This window comes from Thunnus maccoyii, chromosome 19 (assembly GCF_910596095.1).
Source record: "Thunnus maccoyii chromosome 19, fThuMac1.1, whole genome shotgun sequence".
In the NCBI taxonomy this organism is placed as follows: Eukaryota; Metazoa; Chordata; class Actinopteri; order Scombriformes; family Scombridae; genus Thunnus; species Thunnus maccoyii.
This window is the reverse complement of record NC_056551.1, coordinates 26,626,876-26,651,735: the sequence shown is the minus strand read 5'-3', so window position 1 is coordinate 26,651,735 and position 24,860 is coordinate 26,626,876. Positions and strand designations below refer to the sequence as shown.

Here is a 24,860-nt window from a genome sequence, read left to right as displayed (position 1 = left end):
AATCAGCCTTCTCAAATATATACAGTATAAAAATCATTATTGAGTCAAAACAATGATTTTTTTTTGTGTGTTTTATTTATCTCAAAACAATCGCGGTCGAGGCTGCGGAGGCCCGATAAGAGTCAAAAAAAAAAAAGAGCAATGCCAGTCATTCGATCACAATCAGCCACAATCAGACCCTCAAAGGGCTTGATTGTTCTTCGCTGGAGAATGGTGTGGTTTTGTGCTTTGGCAGTCGGTGTTTACGCAATCAGTATGTTGCAAACTGTGCTGTCAAAGATAAAAAAACACTGGCACCGAGGCTGAAGGAAACTCTTGCACAGTCAGCGAATAAATGAGGAGCTTAACGTGTAACTTAGCTGCAGTTTGAAGGCTGAGACGATATCAGAGGTTACCAGTCACAAACGATCACAAGAGCCCCGGCTGAGGATCACTGTGATGAGTCATTTTATTATTACAAAGAATTATAACGAGAGAATTTCATTGATTGCAATCTGACGTGTATTTCACATGTAAATCAGTCGTAATATTGGAGTCAGTTTGGCACAGTGCCAACTATTGCATCGATATGTCATTGCAAATTCTGCAAATTTGCCTTCATTGATCAGGATTGATCTCGTATTTATGCCTTTTATTTATTCTTATATGTTATGTATTTATTTATATCTTTATATATAATTAATTCCTTTAACAGGGCTGATATCAGGGCTACAAATATCAAATTCAGGTTTTTCTAGTAGTTTAAGGGGAAAAAAAAACATCTAACTCACTCTGTTTTTTTGCCAGAGCTTTCATCCACATCTCACAGTCATCACATGACCCGGCTATGAACTTTTGGTCACATGATAACAGGTGTTAACTCCATCATAACTCCGCCCACTGAGGATGACTGTGAGATGCAGTTGAAAGTTCTAGACAAAAAGATAGTAAGTGGATTAAAGATTTTCATTCATTTTTCAAAGTCATATTTAGACAGGCTGGTGATTAAACTACAGCTGATTACAACTTTCAGCCGCCGCTTGTAACGTTTATGGTAACATTTCACTCATCAAAGTTATTGTTGAAATCATGAAATGTGGCAAATACGCAAAAAAAAAGTCCAAACAGGCAAAAAACACAAGCTGTCAGACAATCCGACAGTCAGTTTAGATCATTTTTTGCCATTTTTTTTTAGCTTTAATAGTTTGAAAGTGTAGAAAGTCAAGAAAAAGCGGGTAGAGAGGTAGGGATATGACATGCACTAAAGATCCGTGGCCGGAATTAAACTGTGGATGTTGCAGTTATGTGATGTTTTAACCAGGAGGCTACCGGGACGCCCCACAAGTCAAATAGTTTAACCAGATGATCTAAAACCACTTTATTTGGAAGGAAAACCAAAAGTGGGCGCACCCACAATGTTGCTAATAATTCCTCATTGCACAGAAAAAATGTGCACAATTTTGGCAAGTGCGGTTAGTTCAAGTCGAACCAGAGAGTCGGATTTATAAACTTTACAGTCTTATTGTCTGACTGCTGCTGCTCGTTGCCCACGTTGAACCTATTTTTAGCGATTTCACCATTACCATATCAATAATTAAATAAAAGTTGTAATATATTGTAGTAGTTTTCCTTTAAGAGCTCAATAAAAGAGAAATCTGTAAAGCTTTTAAATCTGAATTATGCAGATTTATGCTTTTAACTGTATGAGCGAGCGGGACTCCCTTACCTTACACTCTCCATTGATGCAGATGTCCAGAGAGTCAGCCTGACATCGGGTGCCATCTATGACGGCAGGAGAGCGCTCCGTGTAGAAGTTATAGCCCTCCGCCAAACAGTTGAGCGCACAGGGTTTAACACCACCTGGGTTTCAACAGAAAACACACACACAGACACGGAGCAGACGCCGTTACACAAAGTTCAGCTCTGACAGGACAACAGAGATAAATTATAAACAACACATAGAGACCAGCAAACACCCGGCGTTGTTGTTGCAGGATTCGCAGCCAGCTCTGGGATCTCCTTTTGAGTTGTTGACAATAATATCACGCGGAGGAAAGTCAGTGGTGCTCTGATCTAAAACCTCCAGCCTGACGTCACCGTAACACTGACACCAGCGGAGACGGCGCCTGCCTGCCAACAACAATTTACACTGACATCCACACGCAGGTTATCTGCTGTTTTTACATGACGGCTCCCAGCCCGCCGAGCGCTGTAAATCAGGAGGTGATGGATTTGACAAAACAGACCCTTGTGATAAAAGAGATCAAACTTAAGCTCTTCCATCTCCAAAAAGAAAATAAAAGCTGTGTTTACATGCCTCGAACTTTTATCTTTGAGCTATTTGTGTTTTCAGTTAAGTGGATATTTTCCATGATCTGCGGACATCAAGGAGAGAGCTCGGAGGGGGGGGGGTAGGGGGTGGGGGGGGGGAGAATGACACAAGGCCTGCACTCCTAAACTCCTGCCAATAACTGTGATAGTACAATAGCACTTCCAGCTCGGTCAGATAGTGGTGATCCAGAATAGACCAAAGTATGAGCCCCCCAGTCCTCCTTCTGGGAGACTCTCTCGACATGAGATGTGTCAGGATGTCTGTCAAAAAACGTAAAACAATCGAACACAGCGCAGTGTGCAGGAATCTGAAGAATTCTCGACCCATGGAGGAGTCCTTTCCCCGCTGTTGGTGTTAACTGGGTACACAAAACAGGCCGGCCTGCAGTCATTTGTGACGCTAAAAGGATCACAGGAAGGTTTTTACAGCTCAGTGCTTGAATAAAGTAGAGATTGGATGTTTGAAATAGTCTGGGACTGGATGTAACTGCTTTTTTTGTAATTTCCGAATTTAGCCTGTTTATAAAGAAAGTGTTTACTAAGACTGGGCAGACGTGGTACAGATTAAGCCAGATTTTAACCTCAAACTAGTCGCCTCCTTCTGTTAATTTGGGTTAGTTTGAGGGGGTTCACAACGCCCAATTAATTGCTTGAACAATGAACAATCTGGCTGTCAGAATAATATTGTCAGATAAATAAAAACGCACACTCGTATCACTACTAAATCTGCCTAAATCTAGATGGCTTGAAACACACTAACTAGTTCTTACATACAGTAGATATTACTAATGACCTGATATTTACACTAACTAGCTGCCACGTAGAACTGTTGAGTAGGTAACTGAACCACGGATGTATTAAGGGGAACTGGATACCATCGATCAAAGATGCCGCCCGTTCACTCCTATGAACGTTGCTTCACAGTCTGAACTGACAAAACTAACGTTAGCTTGCTAATATCTGACGTGTAAAAGACTGAAGAGTAAATCCCACCTGACGCTCAATCACAATCTTATTTAATAATGATGTAAACTGCAAAGATTTTAAATTATATTTTACAAAGATAAAACAATATATCACAAACCACAAATGTTATCTTAAACCTCAAATGTTATGCTAAAAACATCAGACTGCTAATGTCAGTTAGCTTCAGTCAGATTAGCATATAAGGATATTTCTTACTCATTCTAAACTGCAGGAATATCAACTCTGAAACACATATTTCTCCACGTATTCACATTAAACTAATACCTACATTTACAAAGAATAAGTAGATCATTTTAATATATAGATTTATCCTTTTAAACTGTTGTTTTTAGAAGTGTTGATACAGCTCAGGATGCTACAGTGACATCCCATTTACACAGTTAATTCCCTTTTTTGTTTGCTAGTTTTCACATTACTAGCAAAGACATTCCTCAAGTGTTAATGGTGCAGCCTGATTTAGAAAATCACTAGTTGCAGACTAGCAGTAGTTACTGAGAACATAAATGGATTTACAAATAGCTGGTGCAACCGAGTCCTGAACTCACCACCAGTGTAAGGCTTCCAGTTGTAGTACTTCCCACGGAAAGGCATGTTGTCAAAGTCGGCGCACTGCTTCTCTCGGAAATCACGAGATCCCGCAGGACAGGGCTGCAACAAAAGAAAACAAAATACTTGACAATTTGAGACGCTTAAAGGACCACACTAGTGTTTTTGCATGTCTTACTCGCTTACAAAAGATCACAAATCAATGATAACAATTGTGAAAATGCTTTGCTGCTGCTCCAAGCATCAACTGGCTTTCATTTGTATCCATTCAATATGAACATCAATTAACAGACTATTGAGACTTGTTTGTCTTAAACTCCATGAGTTATGCAGACATGCAAGAGGGATTCAGTTAGCTTAGCTGTTGGTTTGTCTCTCTTTACTCCTTTATATTTCAGTCACCCTTTTCCTTTGGTTGCATGCTTTACTAATCATTGATAATCAAACACAAACTTTGAAGAGTCCATTATGTTCAATGTTTGTGATACAGATGTCACGGTGCCTGGCAACGGCACTGTTATCTTTTGTTGTTATTGACAAAAAAAGATTTTCTCATAAAATTTAAGTACTAAAACACAGAAACTCGCTTGGGATGTATAATCCATCACAGTGGATAGTAAGCCTGCATTATTGTTGCAGAGTAAAGACATGCAGACTTTTCAAATCAATTTCCATTGTAAAGCAACAATGTTGTAACTTTGAGGAAAAAAATGCAGACTATAATGGATTAAACAACTTAAACAAGGTTTAATTGATTTTATATCACATGGAAATGAATGGAAACCAATGGATGCCCAAAACAACAGGAAAAAATCAATCCCAAAATCTAAAAATAAAAAAATATATATACATGATTTGTAGTTATGGAGCTTAAAGGATGGGTTCACCAATTTTCAAGTGTGTCTTAAAACAACAGTCAGTTGTCCATGTGAACAGTGAAAGAGATTTTCCTCGCTGTAATCATTCCTCCTGTTCATACCAGCTATTAAAAGATCCCCTTCAAATGAGCTTTCAATGATAATGGGATGATGGAGGCCAAAATCCACAGTGTGTCCACACAGTCATTTTGTGCAAAAATGCATTTAAAAGTTGATGTGAGGTTAATATTCAGCTTCAGCAGTCTGAGTTAGTCATATCAAGTGGATATCTGCCACATTTACAGTCTTTTTAGCATCAAATTCCCTCTTTGTGTTTCCTCAGACAGTGTTTCCCTGTTGAGCTGCGGTGGAAGTAACAAAAAGAGGAACTTTGGCACTAAAAAGACTGTAACGTTGAAAGATATCTACTTGATTTGACTCATTTGGACGACTGTTGCTTCATATTAGTTTCAGATAAACCTTGAAATACATTTTTCCACTGACTGTGGATTTTGTCCCCCATCACTTGGTCAGTATGAACAGGAGGAATGATTACAGCAAGAAAAACATGTTTCAATGCTGATTTGGACTCCTGACTGTTGTTTTAAAACAGACTTGAAAAATTTGCAGACCTGTCCTTTAAACCTGCGAGCACATTGGTATTCTACGGTCCTTTTATATCTTGAGATCACTGATGCAGGGTAGCATGTTGTTACTATTTGAGTAAGTGAATTATCTGCTAAGATCATTTCTTTTTTTCTGAGAAGTTTTTATTTGCATAGACAACATCGTTATTAAAAACTGGACAAACTCTGTACGAGATGTCACATTTTATTTCCACACACTAAAACAGACTTATTTCTTGGAATTCCTAATTGAGAACAGTGTGTTTTGCGTTTGGAGCGATCGCTGTTTTCTTGTGTGGATTTATGATGGATAATGAAGCACTTCTTTGGCTGGGTAATTAGAAACATAAACACAGCCAGAGGAGGTATAAAGCCCAGCTCCGCGCAGGCTGGTGCTGACCTGGTTCTGATTCTGGATAGACTTATCTGGGATGGCACTTCGCTGCGTGGATGTTGCTCCAGTAAGAGGAGAAAAAAGGTGGAAAGAAATACTTTATTGGTGTGAAAAGGTCCTTAGAAACTCCCAAAACACTCTCCCCCGGGACAAATAAAAGCTCTTGAGTCAAAGCTGTATTTCACATGCTGAAAGTGTTCCATGTCGGAGCTGGCCATGGGGAGGCTGAGCCACTTTCATGACCACTCAAGTGTTTTTTCCAATATGGCAGCTTTAAACCTGCACATCAAACATGCAGATTGAGTCCGAAGAGACAGAATAATATTATTACAAGTGTGTGTCGAAATGACAGCGCAGGGCCAAATGAGATTTACATGTGCTAACACGTGTTTCAAAGTGAAAAAACGGGGCTGCAAGTAAGGATTATTTTCCTTATTGATTAATCAGCTGAATTTTTTAACTAATGGATTAATCATTCAGTCTATAAATTGTCCCAAAAAAAAAAAGAGGAAAAATTCACAAAAAAGTACATTTTCCAGACGTCAAAGCGATCTTAAAATGCTGATTTATTTTTCCAAACAACAGTCCAAGCTGGAACAAGCGAATATTTGTTGTTTTCTTCATAAATAAATCAATCCAGTTATCAGAACTAAACACTATATTCATGTCAAAACACCAGTCTGACGTCCTCAGACTCCAAATTATGTTAAAGGGAAATGTTCAAGACATCACTTGAGTAATGTCGGTTTGAGGTTGGAGACAACAACTCATACAAACTGGGGACTGAAGTGTGAAAGACAAAGGTATTTAATGTACCATGCAAAGAGGGTTTAATGAAAGATGCCAACGAGTTGCATTATGGGAATTGTAGGATCCTGGATCTTTGAAACTTAAACCAAACTAATGACTCAAAGTCTGAATACCTCAGCTTCTACTCCTTCTTTTGAACTTTCATTTTTCATCCACGCCAGCAGTCGTGTGGCTTTAGGGATGCCAATGTCATTTGGTCGGTCTGCCACTTTGGTACAGACTAAAATCTCAACACCTCCTAACTTAATTGGCACAAAATCTTGCACAGATTTTAATAATGTCAAAATGATGACGCCTACAGACTTTGGTGACCCACTGACTTTTCCTCTAGCGTCACAGTTGACATTTGTGGTTCTGAGTGAAATGTCATGATGAGTGAATGATGAATTGCCATAAACTTTTGTACAAACATTCTTGTTCCCCTCAGGATGAACTGTAATAACTTTAATGATCCCTTAACTTTTCATCTAGTGTGATCATCAGGTCTAAATTTCAATGTGACTAATACTTTGCTCTCTGATCTGGTTTGTGGTCATCCACACCAGACGTATTGATTTCTCCTTGGGGGAATGGATGTAACAAAGCTGTTTGATTAACTGATTAACTACTGTAGGTATCTAGAGCTTGCTAACCTGTGTGTAAGCCATTGCAATGGTTTCCAACAGCTAATGCTAGCTTGGAGCCTCGGTACAAGAGAACTAGTATACTAGAAGTGTGTTCACATATTGATTGACAGCTGTGAGATCCCACCCCTGACTTTAGCCTTCTCTGATTGGTTAGAAGGGTGAGGCTCACTTCAAAACTACTGCTGCCAGGCTGCTAAATGAGCCCGAGCCATAGAACCTCTTCACATAAAGCTGCATGCTAACATTTGCCAAACTAAACTAATGCTAAACTAAGATTGCAACCATGGTAAACATTACACCTGCTAAACATCAGCATGTTAGCGTTGTCACTGTGAGCGTGTTAGCATGCTGATGTTAGCTCAGTAAGTACAAGTACAGCCTCACAGAGCCGCTAATGTGGCTACAGACTTGTAAATCTGTCTCTCACGAGTCCCCAAGCATAACGTTAAATTGCCGGAGTGCCCCTTTAATGTCGACCATAATCTGCATATCTGACAGTTTCTGAGCCTGATGGTCTTGCATCCAATCAGAAGATGATTCCTTCTTCAATAGCTCTTGCATGACACATTTTACTGGAAACAGTCTTATAATATAAAGTAACCTCCCACAGGACAAATGTAGTAGCAACAGGAAGGGAGGGAGGCACTGTTAATAACTATCTGACCGCTAATCAATGTAAAAATAGCCGGGATATAAACATCAATTTATGCATGTAAGTGTGTCAGGATTTGACATCTGGTGCATACACACACATTTTCCCTGGACAAGGTGTGGTCACAGTGTGATGAAATAGCGGTTAGGGATGTTGTTTGTTTTCCAAAGAAAACACTCAGTGCTTGCTCTCAGCTGTTATTTTTAAGACTTGCGGTTGAATGTCCACCAGGGCCCTAACTATTTCAATTTTCACCTTATGAAAAAAAGGCCACCTACACATAGTTGAACTGAGATCTCAACGTGCAGCCATGTTAAATATTTATTTAAAGCATTGCTCCAGACCTAAAAAAAAAAAAATTATGTGAATTGCTTTCCATGCAATACACTGTGAAACTGTCATCAACACTGACTCAAGTGAAATGTCACAAACAATAAATGAACTATAAAGTGACAAAGAGTCGAATAAACCCAAAGTTACCAAAGGGAATATTGAATCACTGCCTGTGCGTTTTTTATCATCGTCTGTCCTGCGTTCCAGGAAGAAAACGTGTCAGAAAGCTTAAAGGCGATGTGATGCTGCTGCTAGCTGACGTGCTCCTTGTAAAGAGCCTTTCCTGGGATAACAGGAGAAATGCGGAGCAGCAAAGAGGAGGATTAGCATTCCCACGTCAGAATGCTATCTCACTACTATCTCAGTCCCTTTACAAACCAGAGCAGAGCATCCATCAAGAGGATAGTTTAGTTTCAAGTCCAACTGAAATCACATTGAATCATGCCTCTTTGCACTCAAAATGTCAACATGTATTTAAATGCATTGTTAATAATGTTGTATTTTTAGAATGAAGAAAAATGTTCCTTTTTGTCTCAGCCGGCTCAGGGGAGCGTGTCGGTGTCTGTGTTTGATTGACAGCAGCTGGCAGGCTATAAGTGTTAAACTGAACAGAACAGAGTCAAAGTAAACAAACTGCTGTAGCCACAAGTCATGGACAGACAGCGTGTCGCTAACAGGGATGTTGAGGAGCAACAACCAAACCAGCATCATGTCCAAAGTGACATTTTAAGGTATTCAGGTTTATGTAGCAGTAAAATCTTATATGGATCAAAGCGTAGACTTTGATTTTAAAGGATGCAGGTTAGCATTTCCACTGTCATGACTCCTATATTCCTTAAGTGTTAAGTAAATAAATAAATCTGGTTTCATGTAAAGATTAGACACCTTTCTATAAAGGGTATAGTAATTCTTTTTGTAATGGATGTTTCCCGCAAAGGTGCAGAGAGCATTTGTGCAAGAGAAACCCTGTGAATGCTTTGTTTGCATTCTCACAGCTAAGTTTGCTGTTGCTGCTGGTTGGGAAATGAATTGCTCAAAGACAGTCCCAGGAAGTGTGGTCCTAGCTAAGACCTAGCTAAGCTAATTAGCTAACCTGCTAACTGACATTAGTACTGTGCTTTACCGTGGTGAATGTTTGTTTAGCGGTTCAACAAGCTAAGGTGCAGGACAAGACGTGTGTTCATGTTTGTTAGTTAGAGAAGAAGGAGAATTTAGCAGGAAAGCTAACGTGGGTTGTTGTTCAGAGTCTATGGTCCTTATGCTGTGTAGCAGGATGCTATCAGGCTCAGTGTGACCGTCTGCTCTGCCTATGATTGAATGCCGGCGTTACTGCTTTATGAAAGATTTTAGTTGCTGTATCGAAATATGGACTCCAGCTACGGAAACAGATGATGGATCAGTATTTAAAAGAAATAATGCAAAACTAGAGTTTCTCCATTTCGGTTTCTGATTTTTTTCTCAAAGGAGAACACAGCACAAGTGATTTATAGCACAAATATGTATGCTGGAGACAAAAAAAGCAGTGTAATTTAAGTTGGACTTGTTCTAAATACCAAGCAAAAGCAAAAAAAATGAAGAAACTCACGTCGGTGTTACAGGATCTGTAGCGTTTCCTCTCTCCGAGACAGTACTTGCCTCCTCCAGAAGGGCTAAGAGACACCGGAGAAAAGAATAAGAATGAGTGGAGACTTCCCACACATCACATCAAGCACCATCAATTACAATAACAAATCCTTCAGATAATCTTTGCAATGTAGTGAGTACATTAAGAAGGGTTTGGTGAAACAGGTCTCAAAAAGTCTCTGCCAGAAGACGAAGTGTGTTTGTGTGGCTGTGTGCGTGTGCCAATGAGTCATTCATGCTCTTAGAGCTTTTTAAGTGTGACATGACATTTAGATTTGGGACAAAGACAAACGTCTGTAACCTCAGAACAATCTTTTTTTTTTTCTTGTCTACTCTTCACTGCACATCTACTACATCTCTAAAGGATTTGTTTTTCTACTCTTATCACCTTTTCCATTCTTCTCACCTTCATTAGCCTCCCTTTCTACCATGACTGTTACCGTAACTGTTTCCACTTCATCGCAAAAAAAAAAAAACCTGCGAGACAGGCTCTGTAATAAATGTGAAGAGGCTGTGCTGCCTGTGTTTTCTCTGCCTCCCTCCTCTCCGCACTGATGCCTGAGACTGAGAGGCAGCATCACCTTACACAGGTGTTCCACATTATGCTGTTGCCTTCTCCTCTTCCCCCCCTCTTCCCTCCTTTCCCCCTCCCCCTTTTTTCCCCTTCCCTCTGGTTCACCCTGGCTCTTTCTCGTGTCTTCCCATGACGTGTTTGACGTAATATCTAGCTTCCAAAATAAAGGAATGCAAAGATGGCAGACAGATAAAGATCCCAGAAGTTTACTTGCCAGCCAAAGATGCACGGGACGATGATTTGTCCAACGAGGACACATGAGAAGGCTTTAAAAAAGGTTAAGCAGCGTTATTTTCTACAGTAGAAAGTGAGATGAAACAGCTGGGAGACGAGCGCTAGTGGTTTTAACTGGCTGCACATGCAACATCGGTGCATTTAAAACTGCATGAGTACATGTTGCTGTGCTCACTTTCATTAGAAGAAAGTGCAGCAGCCCAGGAGAACCAGGCAGAACTTTCTCCACAAGAGTTCAAGCGCTGACCAAACAGCAAACACCATGAAAAGTGAAGCCAATACACAAGTGATTTAAAGGAATAGTTAAACATTTTGAGATACACGCTTATTGACTTTCTTGCCAAGAGTAAAACTAGCAGATTGGTGCCATTCTCATGTTTGTCTGTTAAATATAAAGCTACAGCCAGCAGCTTATTAGCTTAGCTTAGCATAAAGTAAGGTCTTATCCGACTACTTTAGAAACAGCAGGATTTAGCAGCTAAAACAAAAGTAAAGGCTCGTTTGATGCATTATTTTTATTGCTCGGAAATCAAACTTTTCCTTTTTTTTGTGAGAAAAAATGAATGTTTTGTACCTTAAAAAATCACATAGCCTCATTTCAAGACCACTTACTGATCTTTTTCAACAGGAAATGCATCACATTAAAAAGTCATTGATTCCAATTAATGAGACCTTTAAAGCTCTATGTGATAAACTGTGTGCCGGCTGGCGCGTGCAGATCACATATTAGGATTAGGAAACACATGTGGAACGGTAACAAGATTGAGTTTTTATCCTTTCTTTCATTTGAAATAATACATGCACCACTTCCTGTTTGTCCTTAAAAGTTTTGCACTACTGTAAATTCTTTTCACAATTTTTAGAGGCCATAAATTAAGCTTAATGATTTGTAACATCCTGTAGGAGTCAAAACCAAAACTGGCCAAAATTAGAAGTTAATGTTTTACTCTAAAAGTCATCACATTGAGCTTTAAAGAAAGACCAACTAAAGTTGTTATTTTCACAAGGAAGAAGGTAGTTATCCTTGGAAATATTTTACGCCAGACAGTCTAATTAGCTCTACTCCCACCTGGATATAACACACATACACACACAGCATACACATGTGCGCACACACACAAACACACACCTGTAGGCAGGACCTGGATGTGTGTGTTCAGCTTGCTGTGGCTTACTTTGCCTACTTACGCTGGGCTGTCACAGTGCCTCATGGAGGAGGATACACCGCCCCCACAGGTCCTGCTGCACTCCCCCCATATCGACCAGGGCCCCCAGCCTCCGTCCACACTCTGAGGCCAGGTACCGAACGCTACACACTCCCCCTGGTAGCACCACTGGCCGGGGAGGAGCAGAAACACAGACAAAGAGAGGGAAACTTTGGTTATTCTGAGGTAGAGTTGAATAATTTCTTCCAACAAAACCTCTGAGTCAGATCGAGGATTGTTTTAAAGTCTTAAGACGAGACACGCAATAACCTGCAACTTATTTCAACACAGAATACTTAAGTGTCACTTTTACTGTTTTCCAACAGTCATGTACACACTGTAAATTCACCTGCATTTGTACATAATGAAATGTAGACTATACAGCACCAGACTGATGAGGTTTTCCTTCAGTAACACGTCCTCTCTCCCTCTTTTTTCCCTCTAAACACACACGCTAACTTGTGATTACGCTATTACTCACCCTATAATTTCATTTCCGCATTAGTCCTGTTATTTCTTCTCACTTACCTGCCATTTTACATGTTGTTACCGCTGTTCTGGTTCCCTCCCTGTTCAGGGTTATTATTGTATAGCTGAATATGTCACTGAATTCAGTTGTGTCCTTTTTTATCATTAAAGGTTTAGTTAGGTTTAATTTAGGTTTAGTTCACAGTTAAGTCAAGTCTTAAAGGAGATTGTGCAACATTTGAAAGAAGAAATAAGATATTCTTTCTCTTATAAATACAATGTTTTCCTGCTACAGTGTTATTCAGTCTGGTGTGACCACTAGCTTATGGTGGCTAATGTTAGCAAACTTAAACAAATATAAAGGTAAATATTGTTCTATGACGGACATTACGGAGGTGGTTCGCTGACTTTATTATCTTTGTGTGCTGTTGTTTCAGTAGGTTTTCACAATTGTATATATTAGATAGTTTTGCTTTAAATAGGTGGGATGTGGTTAGCCTAGCTTAGCAAAAAGTCTAGAAGCACGCAGCTCGCATTAGCTTTGTCCAAAGTTCAAAAATACGCAAAACCAGAAACTTTGCAGCTGACTCGTATACATGCTGAATGTTGGTTGTTTAACTTCTGTGTGAACACGAATGTAAAAGTGAAAATTTGTGGTTTCAGAGGGAGTTACGTGTTTAACTATTTCTTGGCGAACAAGATGCAGTGACTGTGTGGAGCACCTTGAGGTGCCAGGTTCGACACCATCATGCCTGTACAGACACCAAAACCATAACCTTTGCTCACTGACTGTATCTGGCAACATACATATATGACATAATATATATTACAGACACTGTTGTTCATCATCAACTAGCTCCAACATGTTAGTCCCGCTAAAACCACGAATTGTTTTTATATTTCTTTTCATATACAGACTAGTTAAACACAATATATCATGTAAATAAGACGTCTCCAAAGTTAGACACATTTTTTTCACTTTGGCCAGAGCCAGGCTAGCTGTCACCCCTTGCCAGCAGTCTTAATGCTACGCTATGCTAACTATGTCCTGGCTACAACTCCATACTTAACACCAGAAAGTAGAGATAAATCAAATAAAGTGTATTTCCTTTCATTTGTGCATTTTCTTAGTATGTCGGTTTTAGAAAAAAAGGTTTGTTTTTAGCTCTCTTGCACACATTTTTCCTTAAACCAGCTAATCATGTTATCAAAGCATAATTACTGATTTGGAAAGTTTCTGTATTTTTTTTTTGTTCATTGTTTCCACTGTACTGTGAGGTGGATTCAGAGTCAGATGAGGGCTGGAAAGGGCTGCGTGGTGCTTTAAGCAGGAGTGTTTTAAGCCTCATGCTAAGCTGTTCAGAGTTCCAGAGGGAAGAGGGGATCAGAGACGGCCCTTTGTCTCTCCAACTGTGTCAGTAGGTTAAGAACCCAGAGAGACCGGGACAGTCAAGGTGAGGGCTTCGTCGAGCCGCTGTCCTCTTTCTCTCACTTAGTCATTCACGTCCTGAGACGCTGTCTAAACAAGATTAACAGCGGGAGAGAGAGAGGAGTAAGAGCTGGACACGGACGGGAGGAAGATGAAGTCTGCTTTCAACGACAGCCTGGGAGTAGGTATCTGTGAATCCATTTGAACACAGTAAAAACACAAAAAACTCCTCTGTGTTGGTCAGTCTCTCTCTCTCTCTCTCTCTCTCTCTCTCTCTCTCTCTCTCTCTGCCCCCTCCCCCAGTCTCTCTCCCTCCCTCCCCTCTCCTGTTGGGAGGGCCTCTCTCCATTACACGCAGGGTGAGAAATGGCTGACATTCATATTCCTTTGAAGCTGTCCCCGGCAGGGGCAGACAGGGTATGCCACTGGCTCTCCTAAAGCTGCTCCAAAAGCTGTTCCAAAGCCCCCCAGGCTCAACCTGGGGCCCCCTGTGTTGTCCAGGACCCTGTCCGTGGGCCCCGGTCCTCAAAGGCTCCACTGAGCTAATGGTAATGACGGGTGACAGCTCGTGACACTCTCCCATTCTTCCCTTTTAGACCTCGGACCATCCGGTGACAATGGCTGCCGTAATCCGTGTTAAAACTGTCTCCCCTAACCTGGCTGGCATCAACAGTGGGCTGATGACCTAAAGCCTGCCGTGCTTGCATGTGTGTGTGTGTATGTGTGTGTGTGTGTGTGTGTGTGTGTGTGTGTGTGTGTGTGTGTGTGTGTGATAGCAGCCGTTGCATGAGTGCACACACAGGGAATGTTACCCCTTCCCAGAGTGGGATAGATGCAAGTGAGGTATCACTAGCTGAGGCTAACTGCTGCACACAGAGGAGAGTATTGAACTTCTCATTTCACTTCACTAGGTGCTGCACTTTGTGTATTAAAGGGTAAATTCTCCCAAATTACAAAAATATGTGTTTTCTGACTTCCCTCATGTGGAATTTGGCCAGGCAGTTAGTTTTGCTTTTATTTATCCAGGTTTTGAGATAACCGACTTTAAGATTTATACAAAGGAGGTGAACCAAAGTTTGTGATGCTCACAGCTTTGAACATTACATCAATAACAGCAAACATCTCTTTGCTACTTCTTGGGTAGAAAGTAGCTCCGCTGAAAAATATTCACAGCGAGATCTGTGGTTTATCCAGAGTAAAGGCCCGATAACAGCGGCATTAATGAGGGTGAAAGTTTGGATCAAATGAAATCAATTTCAATGGAATCACATCCACATAAAACTGTTTGCATACATAGTTCAACTTTGATTAGCTATGACATGCAAATTCCCGCCATAATCAATTCCTCGTCTTGACAGAGTTGACATTTAAGGGAGCAGAGAGCCGGTGAGTCCAAAACGCAGAAAACTATCAAATCAGACGTCACACAAATTCAACTTCTGCCAGATAATAAACGTCTCCAGGAGTCGATGGTATAAATACGTCTCAAATAAACTTTGTTGTCCGGGTAGCAAACAAGCAAGCCAGCTAGCTTGGCTGGCTATTGTAACCAGGGCTGCAACAAACAATTATTTTATTGCAGATTAATCTGCAGGTAAATGTTTAGTCTGAAACGTCAAAATGAAACGAAAAAAAAAAACCCCATCATGACCTCCCAAAGCCCAGAGCGATGTCCTTAAATTGCTTCTTTTATTCGACCAACCGACAAAAACCGAAAAATATATAATTTACTATCATATATGACAAAAACATGCAGGAAATCTTCATATCTGAGAAGCTGGAAACAGCAAATATTTGGCATTTTTGCTTTAAAAAATGTCAATTTGCGGGTGAATGAAACGATTAATTGATAAAACATTGAAGACAAATTTGACTAATCAACTAATCGTTGCAGCTTTAATTGTAAACAAGCGTTTTTTTAACTTTTAAAGACACTTTAAAGTTGAATTTTAACACTGAGAGCAGCATAAAATCATATTCACCTCCACTGTATTTGTGCAGAATTCTCAGAGAGAGAGAGATCTTAGAGAGATACCACTTAATTTAAGCAATAAAACATGTTTTTTTTAACCATTTGGACGAACTTTTAAATGTAAGAGGAAGATTAGATGACTTACCCCTTTCTCAATGCTGCCCGTCTGGCACAGAGTCCCCTCTGCAGCAGGGATACTGTTAGTAACACAGCGGTTGCTTTTGCTAAGGCACCAGAGCTCTCTACACACTTCCTAGGAAAGAAGGCAAAAGCAAGTTGGTCAGAATAAATCAATTCAGCAGGCTGGGGGGGTTGGGGGTGGTGGTGGTGGTGGTGGGGGGTGGGGGGGGGGGGTTGGATTGCTGAATAAGAGTGAGAATGATTTATCAGTAGCCTTTGGTGGTTTTCCTCTTTGTGTTTTTTTTTTACTCTTGTCTGACAGCAGTGAAGACAAAAAACACCGTGGAAATGTATCTATAAATCTACACGATTCCAGATCAAATCAGAGGATGAGAAGAGTTGATGAGACCACATCAAGACTGCTAACTTCAAGCGCCCATATGCTTTGGATCACTGTGCATCTTGAGCAATACGCCAAGGGTCACTGGGTGCTCTTAATGTTCTCTTATGAGAAATGAAGAGTCAGCTGGATCAACACCATGACTAATGTTTGCTCACGTTCACCTCAGGACCACACGGGACCGTGACATCAGTTCAAGAAATCCCATTTCTGCTTCTTGGGGGAAATCAAGAGTGAGCAATAGGCCCCCCAAGTCTTAGATAAAGACGACTTGTAGGCCTAACAAATATCTTGAGTATTACTGAGTGGTCTGGATAAACATCATATCTCCATCTTCTCCTCCTCACTCCTCAGTCTAGAGCATAAGGAGAATCCATTTAGATTACTAAAGGAGGGGAGTGTGTGTGTGTTTGAGACGCAGAGAGAGAGAGAAGACAGCACTAAGTTGCCCCCAAATAAATAAAACCATAAAGCGAACACATGTTACAAGGACAGCTCTGCACAACCTTGCATTAGATTTCCCATTAAACCGAACTGGGTTGCCTCGCGTCTCAACTTCAAAGGCTTTTACAGGACAATTGTGTACGGCAGAAGAGCAGGCTCATGAAAAAGAGTTATGATCCCACGCATAGATTCTGACCCCCGGGGTCAGTAAATATGCCACGGCCCTGCAGCTCCCTGAGCCTATCCAGATTAAATAAAGCGGCAAACTGCCACTCTCTGGTTGCAGCGACTCCCCTTCTGCCAGCTGGTTTCAATAAGCCGTCCCGCTGCTCCATTCACTATCTCGGCCCCGCTAAAAGGTCAGCGGCCCGGGCCTTAACGAACATGGATGTGGCCTGATGGATTTACGCTAAGAGAGAACAAGCCGGTGATAAAAAAAGGGCAGGGGCGCTCTGTAAGGGCCTCACTAATATAGCCATCAAAGGTTTGTTTGTTTTTCATACCTTTAGCCTCCAGCATTGCTCAGGTTTGTCTGTCCACATTGGTAGCTGTGAGCTGTCTAACCGTGGAGCCGGGAGTATCACTGAGGCCGAATTACGGGTATAAATTACCCTAACTTCCTCTCTCGACGTCTTTGTTACTTTTCCCACCTCTGACACAGTCTCATGCTGTGATTTAAGGATCTTTGAAATGTTTGAGTTTAGTTGAACCCTCCTGAAGGTGTCCTGGGCCATATTCAATGAAATATTGCTGTTGTATTGTTCTACATCAGTAGTTCCCGACCTTTTTTGGTAATGACCCCTGACTAAAAAGCAAGATGTACTTTGGTTTGATTTGTGAGCGGATCATGTTAAAGAGTGATTCTCCCTTCTTACACTGTTTGATTTGGTCCAGTGTTTGTAGCCCAGTTAAAGCCTTAAACCCTTTCTATTTTAAATTAATATAGGACCAAGTATTTTGGATCATCTTATAAAGTGTTTGTTCACTTATATAAACAGCTTGTGACTGTTTTTACAAAGCTTTGTAAAAGACACAATGACCAAATAGTAACTTGACTTATTATTACTTACTTATTATTAGTCAGTCAATGCCTGTTGAGTCCACTAGAGCCCTGTCAGTCTTAATCATACTCACTTAGGAGAGGAGGCACAAATAAATGAGCACTTTTCCCGCTCAAATGGTACAAAAAGTAATCACCCAAAACCATTTTTACCTGCCCAATTTGATAAAAAGTTGCCCCGTTTGTGCAGGAAACCACCCAACCTGGCAACACAGTTTGAACCATTGAAACTATCCAGTCAGGCTGCAATTACCAGTTATTTTCATAATTAATTAATCTATCAATTATTTCAATCACTTGGTTTATAAAACATCAGAAAACTCTTCCACCCAGCCTGAGGTGATGTTATTAAAGGTCTTGTTTTGTCCAATAGTCTAAGACTCAAAGATATTTGGGTTAAGAGAAGAAAAAGCAGCAAAATCTCTCCTTTTAAAAACTGGAACTATCAAATGTTTGGTGTTTTTGCTTGAAAAATGTCAATTATTGAAATTGTTGCCGATTCATTTTCTGTTGATCTAATAGTTGCAGCTCTACTATCCAATATTTCACTAGAAAGAACCAAACGTTAGAGAAAAGTCTGAAAAATAAATTTCCTATTGGATTAATCATCTCATGACCACCAGGTTGGGACCCACTGGTTTACGTCGCTGTTCCCACCAGTTTAACAGGATACATCAGGTCATGTGTGTTGCTTAATTCAGATGAATGAATATAGAGCAGATTTGTTGCTGAAAAAAAAGCTGCAAATCATTTTACTATCTCGCAGACTAAACTGAAGGAATGGTATTTCTTGAGCAACATATTTTATCAGTAAAATACTAAAACTGCAACGTGACCGTGTGACATTATTTATAGTTTTATTGCAGATAAACTTCCCCTTCTCTTCCCATCACCACGATAAGAAAATGCAAAAAAAAAAAAAATATATATATATATATCTAAAAGTGAAGAGTTCAGCAGGTTATGACTGAGCCTCAGCTTCAGAAAACCAGACTCTTCCATTCATTAGAGCTTTTATTCATTTCTGTGGTCACGTCTGTCCAGTGAGCAGTCGTAGAGGGCATCTCTTTCACAGATGGCTGTATGAAACAGATCTGATTGTCAGACACAAAAAAACTCCAATCTTGCTCTGTTGAATCAGCGCTGGAATCCAATCCGCTCATAAATGGGTGTCTTTCATGCTGATCTAAAACCACAATTATGAGCTTATGAGCCAAAATAACAGGGCTTGATTTGAGAGCCTGTTATAATCTGCTGTCAGATATTTCTTTCAATGAAATGAAATAACTCTATGATCTCAGCTAATCTTTGTCCCCCTTTTTTTTCCATCATGTGCCCAAATATTTATGTAATGCAAACCAATATCACGTTATTGTTCATTAAAATCTTTGAGGATTCTTTCAACCGCTCATTTTTGCCATGCGGTTGTTTCTTGTCTTTCACTGCCCGTGTCATTTAATGTACCTAGGATTTCTCATTACTTGAGCAGAGTTGGAGGGTTGGGGGAGGTGGAGGGGGTGGGGGGGGGGGGATCATTATCATCACAGAATGAGGCAAGTGTTGACTTCAATCCTTCATCTCTTTGTCTGCAAAGTTTAGAGATTATAAAGAAGAATAAAGCAACGTGTGGAGAGACACCTCCGAACCAACCAAGTTGTAGAGCAATGATAAAACAATTATCTTCTTTGCATGTTCACCCCCCCGTTTAATCTCAACCAGGAAATATAAACTTAAAGAAAACTGCTATTATTACCTTATTACACCTTATCATGCACATATATTCAAACTTCAATCCAGCTTTTATCTGTGCTTTCCTTTTCCTAGTTCCCAAATCTGGATACCTCACAATATGGAGCTCATTTGGATCATTTTTATCATGTATAAAGCTGAAACAATTGATCAATGGAAAATTAATTTGAAAGCATGTTTATAATCAATTCATCTCTTCAGTCATTTTTCAAGTAAAGATGGAAAACATTACTTGGTCCCTGCTTCTTAAATGTGAGGATTTGCTGCTTTTTTTTGTATTTTATGGTAGTAAATTCAATATCTCTGTGTTCTGGACTTTAGATCGGACAAAACAAGACGTCACTTTGGGCTCTGAGGATCATAGACTTAACAATTAATTGTGAAAATAATCTGCAGATTATTCAGTAATGAAAATAAACGTTAATTACAGCCCTGGTAAAGTAACATGAGGCCAGGCATTGCTGTGGGGTTATAATAAAACTGAGCTGGCAGCCCACTATGACTTAATCAATGTGACTGATAGCAGAAACACTTTTATGACGTTGCAACCCTGTGTCCTAGAAATTACTTTCAAATGCTATTAAATTGTTTTCCCAATTATGTTTCGTTGGCAAACGTAATCGCTGCCTGGATTATGTTCACTGGCAACATTTTTTTCAAATGGATTAAGTTCTTCATTTATATATCGTGCTGAAGTCAGAGGGAGGAGATCTGGGGGGGGGAACGACCTGCTTGTGGTTAAGTTTAGGTAACAAAAGCACTTTGCTTAAGTTCAGTGAAGGATCATTGTTTCGCTAACATGTTATGCTTCAAGTCATATGTGGACTTTTTTTCTGTATTAAAGGTGCAGTTTGTAGAATTTAGTGGCATCTAGCGGAACAGACTCAGCAGAAATGGAATATAATATTTATAAGTATGTTTTAATTAGTGAATCATTGTGTTTTAATTAGCTTAGAATGAGCCTTTTATATCTACATAGGAAGCAGGTCCTATTCCACAGAGGCCGCCATGTTGCACTGCCATGTTTCTACAGTAGCCCTGAATGGACAAACCAAACTTTAGCTCTAGAGAGGGCCTTTCATGTTTTTCTAGAGTTTCACAGCCACCGTAGGTTCTCCTACACGCTATGAAGGGGAGGGGGAGGGGTAGTCAGTTGGTTGCAATCCACAACCTCACTACTAGATGTAGATAAACTCTACACACTGGTCCTTTAAACAAAGACCGTCTCTCCATAACCTTAACCGAGCTGCCAGTATCTAAAACATAATCGTAAAAATATAAAAATATTGCCGTAGTTTCTGCTATACAATGTTGTACTGCAAGATCGGATATTTTCGTGGGAAAAAAAAGAGCTACGTACGTTGTCACTGAACATTTCACTCAGTATCAACATTTTTGCAATTTGCCAAATACTTAATGTTTTTTTAACATTTTCTCATTATGTTGACAGAAAAAGTACTTAAGCTAGCATTACGTTTACTGCAAAATGTATTTACTGTTGCAATTTAGTTGTATAGAAACGTAATTTCTAGGAGGGTTGGACACTGACGAAGAAACTGGAATACATCGGTTACATCTGGCCGATACCTGATCCGCTTACTATGGTTAGTAGTAGACCCTGATCAGGCGGACTGGACTGGTGCATCCCTGCTTCCCTACCTCCAAATTTATAACTGCTCAGTCACAGCACTCGACATTTACAACATTCACAGCAGCCAACAACTCTTCCTCGTGTCATTTCCATAAAGCACTTTCCCCTTTTCATTTGTTTATATGTGTGTGAGATTCATTGAGTCTCTTCGGAGACTTTCTGCAGGTTATTCACTTATCTCTCTCTCACCTCATTTTTCTGACACCTACTGTCGACTCTCTAATAGAGGCATAAAATACCCAAAAAGAAAAAAATTAAAAAGTGTGTCACAGCACACTAGGTCACAAGTGATGCCATTAGAGAGAAGCAATAGCGCCTGATACATCTACAGCTTTGATTACAGCAACATTATTAAGTCTTAGAGGCTCATTTCTGATGGAAGCACCTGATCTGCTCTCCTTTTCCACACCAGCCTCATCGACCTCCATCACACCTGAAAATCTCTCCACTCCTCACCAACCAGTCAGACTAAGGCTGCAACTACCGATTATTTTGATTATCAATTCATTTTATTTTATTTCAAATTGAATGTAAGCCTGAAGAACAAACTGTAATTGTCTAAATACTTATTGTCTGGACTGTGTATTATTGGTCATAAGTGAGCAGGAGATTGGTGTGAAAGATGCTGGTTTCTTACCCCATACTTGCACTGGCGCGAGGAGGCTCCGTACTGGAAGCGACACTGCTCGTCTGCATCGTACACCTGCCCCGGGGCCACTGTTGGGTACAGGAAGTCTCGTTTCAGAGGTTCATTGTCCAGACACGTCCCCCGACCTGAGCTGTCAAAAAAACAAACCTACAATAGAATTGTTTCTTACACAAAGGAACCTTTCTACACTTGTGCGTGAAGCGCCAAGATTGGGCGATTAAAGTCCCCCCCCCCCCCCCCCCACCAGCAACACCACCTTCTCCTTAAGACCTTAGCTGGTGTTGTGTGACTCATTTAATTTTACCATCAAACTACCATTGTAGGAAGCTTGTCAGAGATCTCAAATGACATGTAATTAATGTTGATATCACACATCAACACCTCCTCATCAAAGGCAGTGTTGAAGCACAGGCAGAGACATTTTACCAGAGGCAAAGAGGGCAGGCTGTCTTAAAAGACCAGCCCTCTCTGATTATATGCTCCACTATTCTGTATGTCACTGCTTGTACTGAATCCACAGAGGAGCCAATAAAATGACAGAGCGGGGAAAAGGAAGAGAAAAATCTGGAGTGAGCTATGGGTCATATGTCCAGGCCTAGGATTATGTTTAGTCTGTTTTGTCAGATAGAAATATGTGCACTCACAAAGAACTCGCAGGAGGGGAAAAAAAAAAAAAAACACACAGCAGTTTTGTATTCTAGTAGCAAAAAAAATAAAAATACTTCAGAGTGGCTTTTGCCTATTTCTGGGTTTACACACTGAACTGTCTGTGTTGCCGTGTGCATGCTGTTTTCTTTGCAAGTAACTAAAATCACACTAAAGACAAGTGCCAGTAGAGAAACTGTATTTCATTTTGATCTCTACCTCCTCTTCTTCTCCCTGAGTCAGAGGACTCTCTCAAGGCAAAATATTACTACGACTATTTACTATAACACTGTGTTCTTTCCAGCTGTGGCAGCTGCAACATGCAGTGGAATGCTTCCCATCCCTCGAAAGGAAAAGTGGGCCTGGTGACAACAATAACGTAGAGCTGTGCTTTATGATTGAGCAAACTGCAACTTTGACCCAGAATAAGACTGAAAGTAAGAGAGCATTAAAGGGACGGTTCAACCAAAATTACAAAACATACATTTTCTCACTTAACATCTGGAGATATCAGGCCATGCAGATAAGTTTTTGAGATATGTGTCTCTGAAATCTCAATGCTCTATGAGACTTAAAGTCCCCGTCCACTCAAAAATGTGTTTTTCTTCTTGTTCCTACAGTTTGGATGTTTCAAGCTTCGCTGTGCAGAATGATGTATGTGCAGAGTTTGCTTTCACATTTCATCTGCTGAAGGGGGGAAAGTTTCTCTCTGCGCTCACCTTGAAGGACAGGTTCACAATTTTCCAAGTCTTTCTTAAAACAATAGTCAGGAGCCCCCAATGGACACTGAAACAGCTTTTTTTTTCTTGCTGTAATCATTCATCCTGTTCATACTGACCATTAGAGGATCCCTTCATAATGCACTTAAGATGTAAGTGATTGTCTGAAGCTAATATGAAGCAACAGTCGTCCAAATGAGTCAAATCAAGTAGATATCTTTCAACATTACAGTCTTTTTAGTGCAAAAGTCCCTCTTTTTGTTACTATACTTCCACGGCAGCTCAACAGGGAAACACTGTCCGAGGAAACACAAAGAGGGAATTTGATGCTAAAAAGACTGTAAATGTGTCAGATATCCACTTGATATGACTAACTCAGACTGCTGAAGCTGAATAGAAGCTTCACAGAGACTTTTAAATGACTGTGTGGACACACCGTCATAGAGGCAGAGTTTTTCAATGAGTAGTAGACGTCATTTTAAGGATTTCAGTGAAGTAAATTATCTTTTCTTTTGCGGAAAAAAACACATTAGGCACAAATTATTATAGAAGTTCCAGTGTGTTGTCCTTTCAGGGCCACCATATTTTGTTTGTAGATTTCTGCCTCCACCTCTGTACAATGGAAATGAATGGAATTTCACATATAATGCTCACAGCATTGAATATTTACGTTTTAATTTCTAGATGAACCGTGTCCTAAAGTCCCTTAATCAGTGATTCTATTTCAGCAGTTCCCAGGAGGTACGTTGAAAGACTGTGGAGTAGCTCAACTAATTTGAACAGAATACAAATTATGATATATATATAAATTACAATTATTTTAACATATTTGTGTTTAGGCAGAAAATAAACACACAAATAGGATTATAAATTGAAGTGTCGTCAAAAAAACCAATAAACTGCCAGCTAAGCGGGGCCGATGGACGCACCTCCCACCATCAGTTTAACACCTTAAAGGGACACTCCAACAATTTTACAAATGAAGATCATTTTACGAGTCATAGAGAATGCTATGCTGTATTATATTGTGTTATTTCTGTGAAATATAATTTACAATCTTCCCAGTTTACATTGTTATTAAACAGCATTTTGATCAAATGTTGGACACGTCGACCAATCTAGATAAACGTCATGTATTAGCAAGCTAACGTTAGCTTTGTCAGTTGGTTCAGTTAACTACGCAACGTGATAAATCTCTACGTAAGAAGTAAGTTGGTTCTAAATTTAGTTTGTAATTTAGTGATGCTGAAGTCTTCACTAAGTTAGAATTTATGCGCCGTCTGCTGGTGTTTAAACAGCATCGATGCACAATTTAAAGTTAATTTTCAATGCTGAATGTCTGTTTTCCTCATAAGTTTAACGACAGCATAAATTTCAATTGTTAAATGGAAAACTGCACAGTCTAAAACATTTTTTTGGCCAATACTGAACAATAAAACAAGACATCTAATGCATGCTGTTTGTTTTCATCCCAGAATCCCAAATAAAAAAATAAAAAAAAGCATTTTAAGCAGAACTTAAATGTTCCATGCCGAGAGGAGGAAACTCTTTCTTGCTTTCTTTTATCCCCTCTCTTCCCTCTTTCTCTTGTCTTTCTTCCTCCGTCCGTCCATCCCCTGTTCTCAGTTACTGAATGGAATAATCCTATTTCTTGGCTCTTGTACCTCGGAGGACCCTCTCATCAGAGAGAGAGAGAGAGACACAGACAAACCAGCCTCTGAGGCCCTCAGACTCCCTGTGAACTAAGGTCAAGCCTCACTATTTATTGGTTTGTAGA

The 24,860-nt window shown here is 40.1% G+C and overlaps 1 protein-coding gene across 1 annotated transcript in view; it reads right to left on the bottom strand.

The window, feature by feature from the left end:
* adamts6 (ADAM metallopeptidase with thrombospondin type 1 motif, 6) overlaps positions 1-24,860 on the bottom strand; it is a 65,937-nt gene that overhangs the window by 21,039 nt on the left and 20,038 nt on the right. Inside the window, exons 10-15 of the mRNA XM_042395833.1 lie at positions 21,708-21,849; positions 15,792-15,899; positions 11,761-11,906; positions 9,727-9,790; positions 3,843-3,945; positions 1,706-1,839 (exon numbers count right to left, since the gene is read on the bottom strand). Coding sequence (XP_042251767.1) covers positions 1,706-1,839; positions 3,843-3,945; positions 9,727-9,790; positions 11,761-11,906; positions 15,792-15,899; positions 21,708-21,849 — 697 coding nt within the window. The remainder of the gene's footprint in view (positions 1-1,705; positions 1,840-3,842; positions 3,946-9,726; positions 9,791-11,760; positions 11,907-15,791; positions 15,900-21,707; positions 21,850-24,860) is intronic.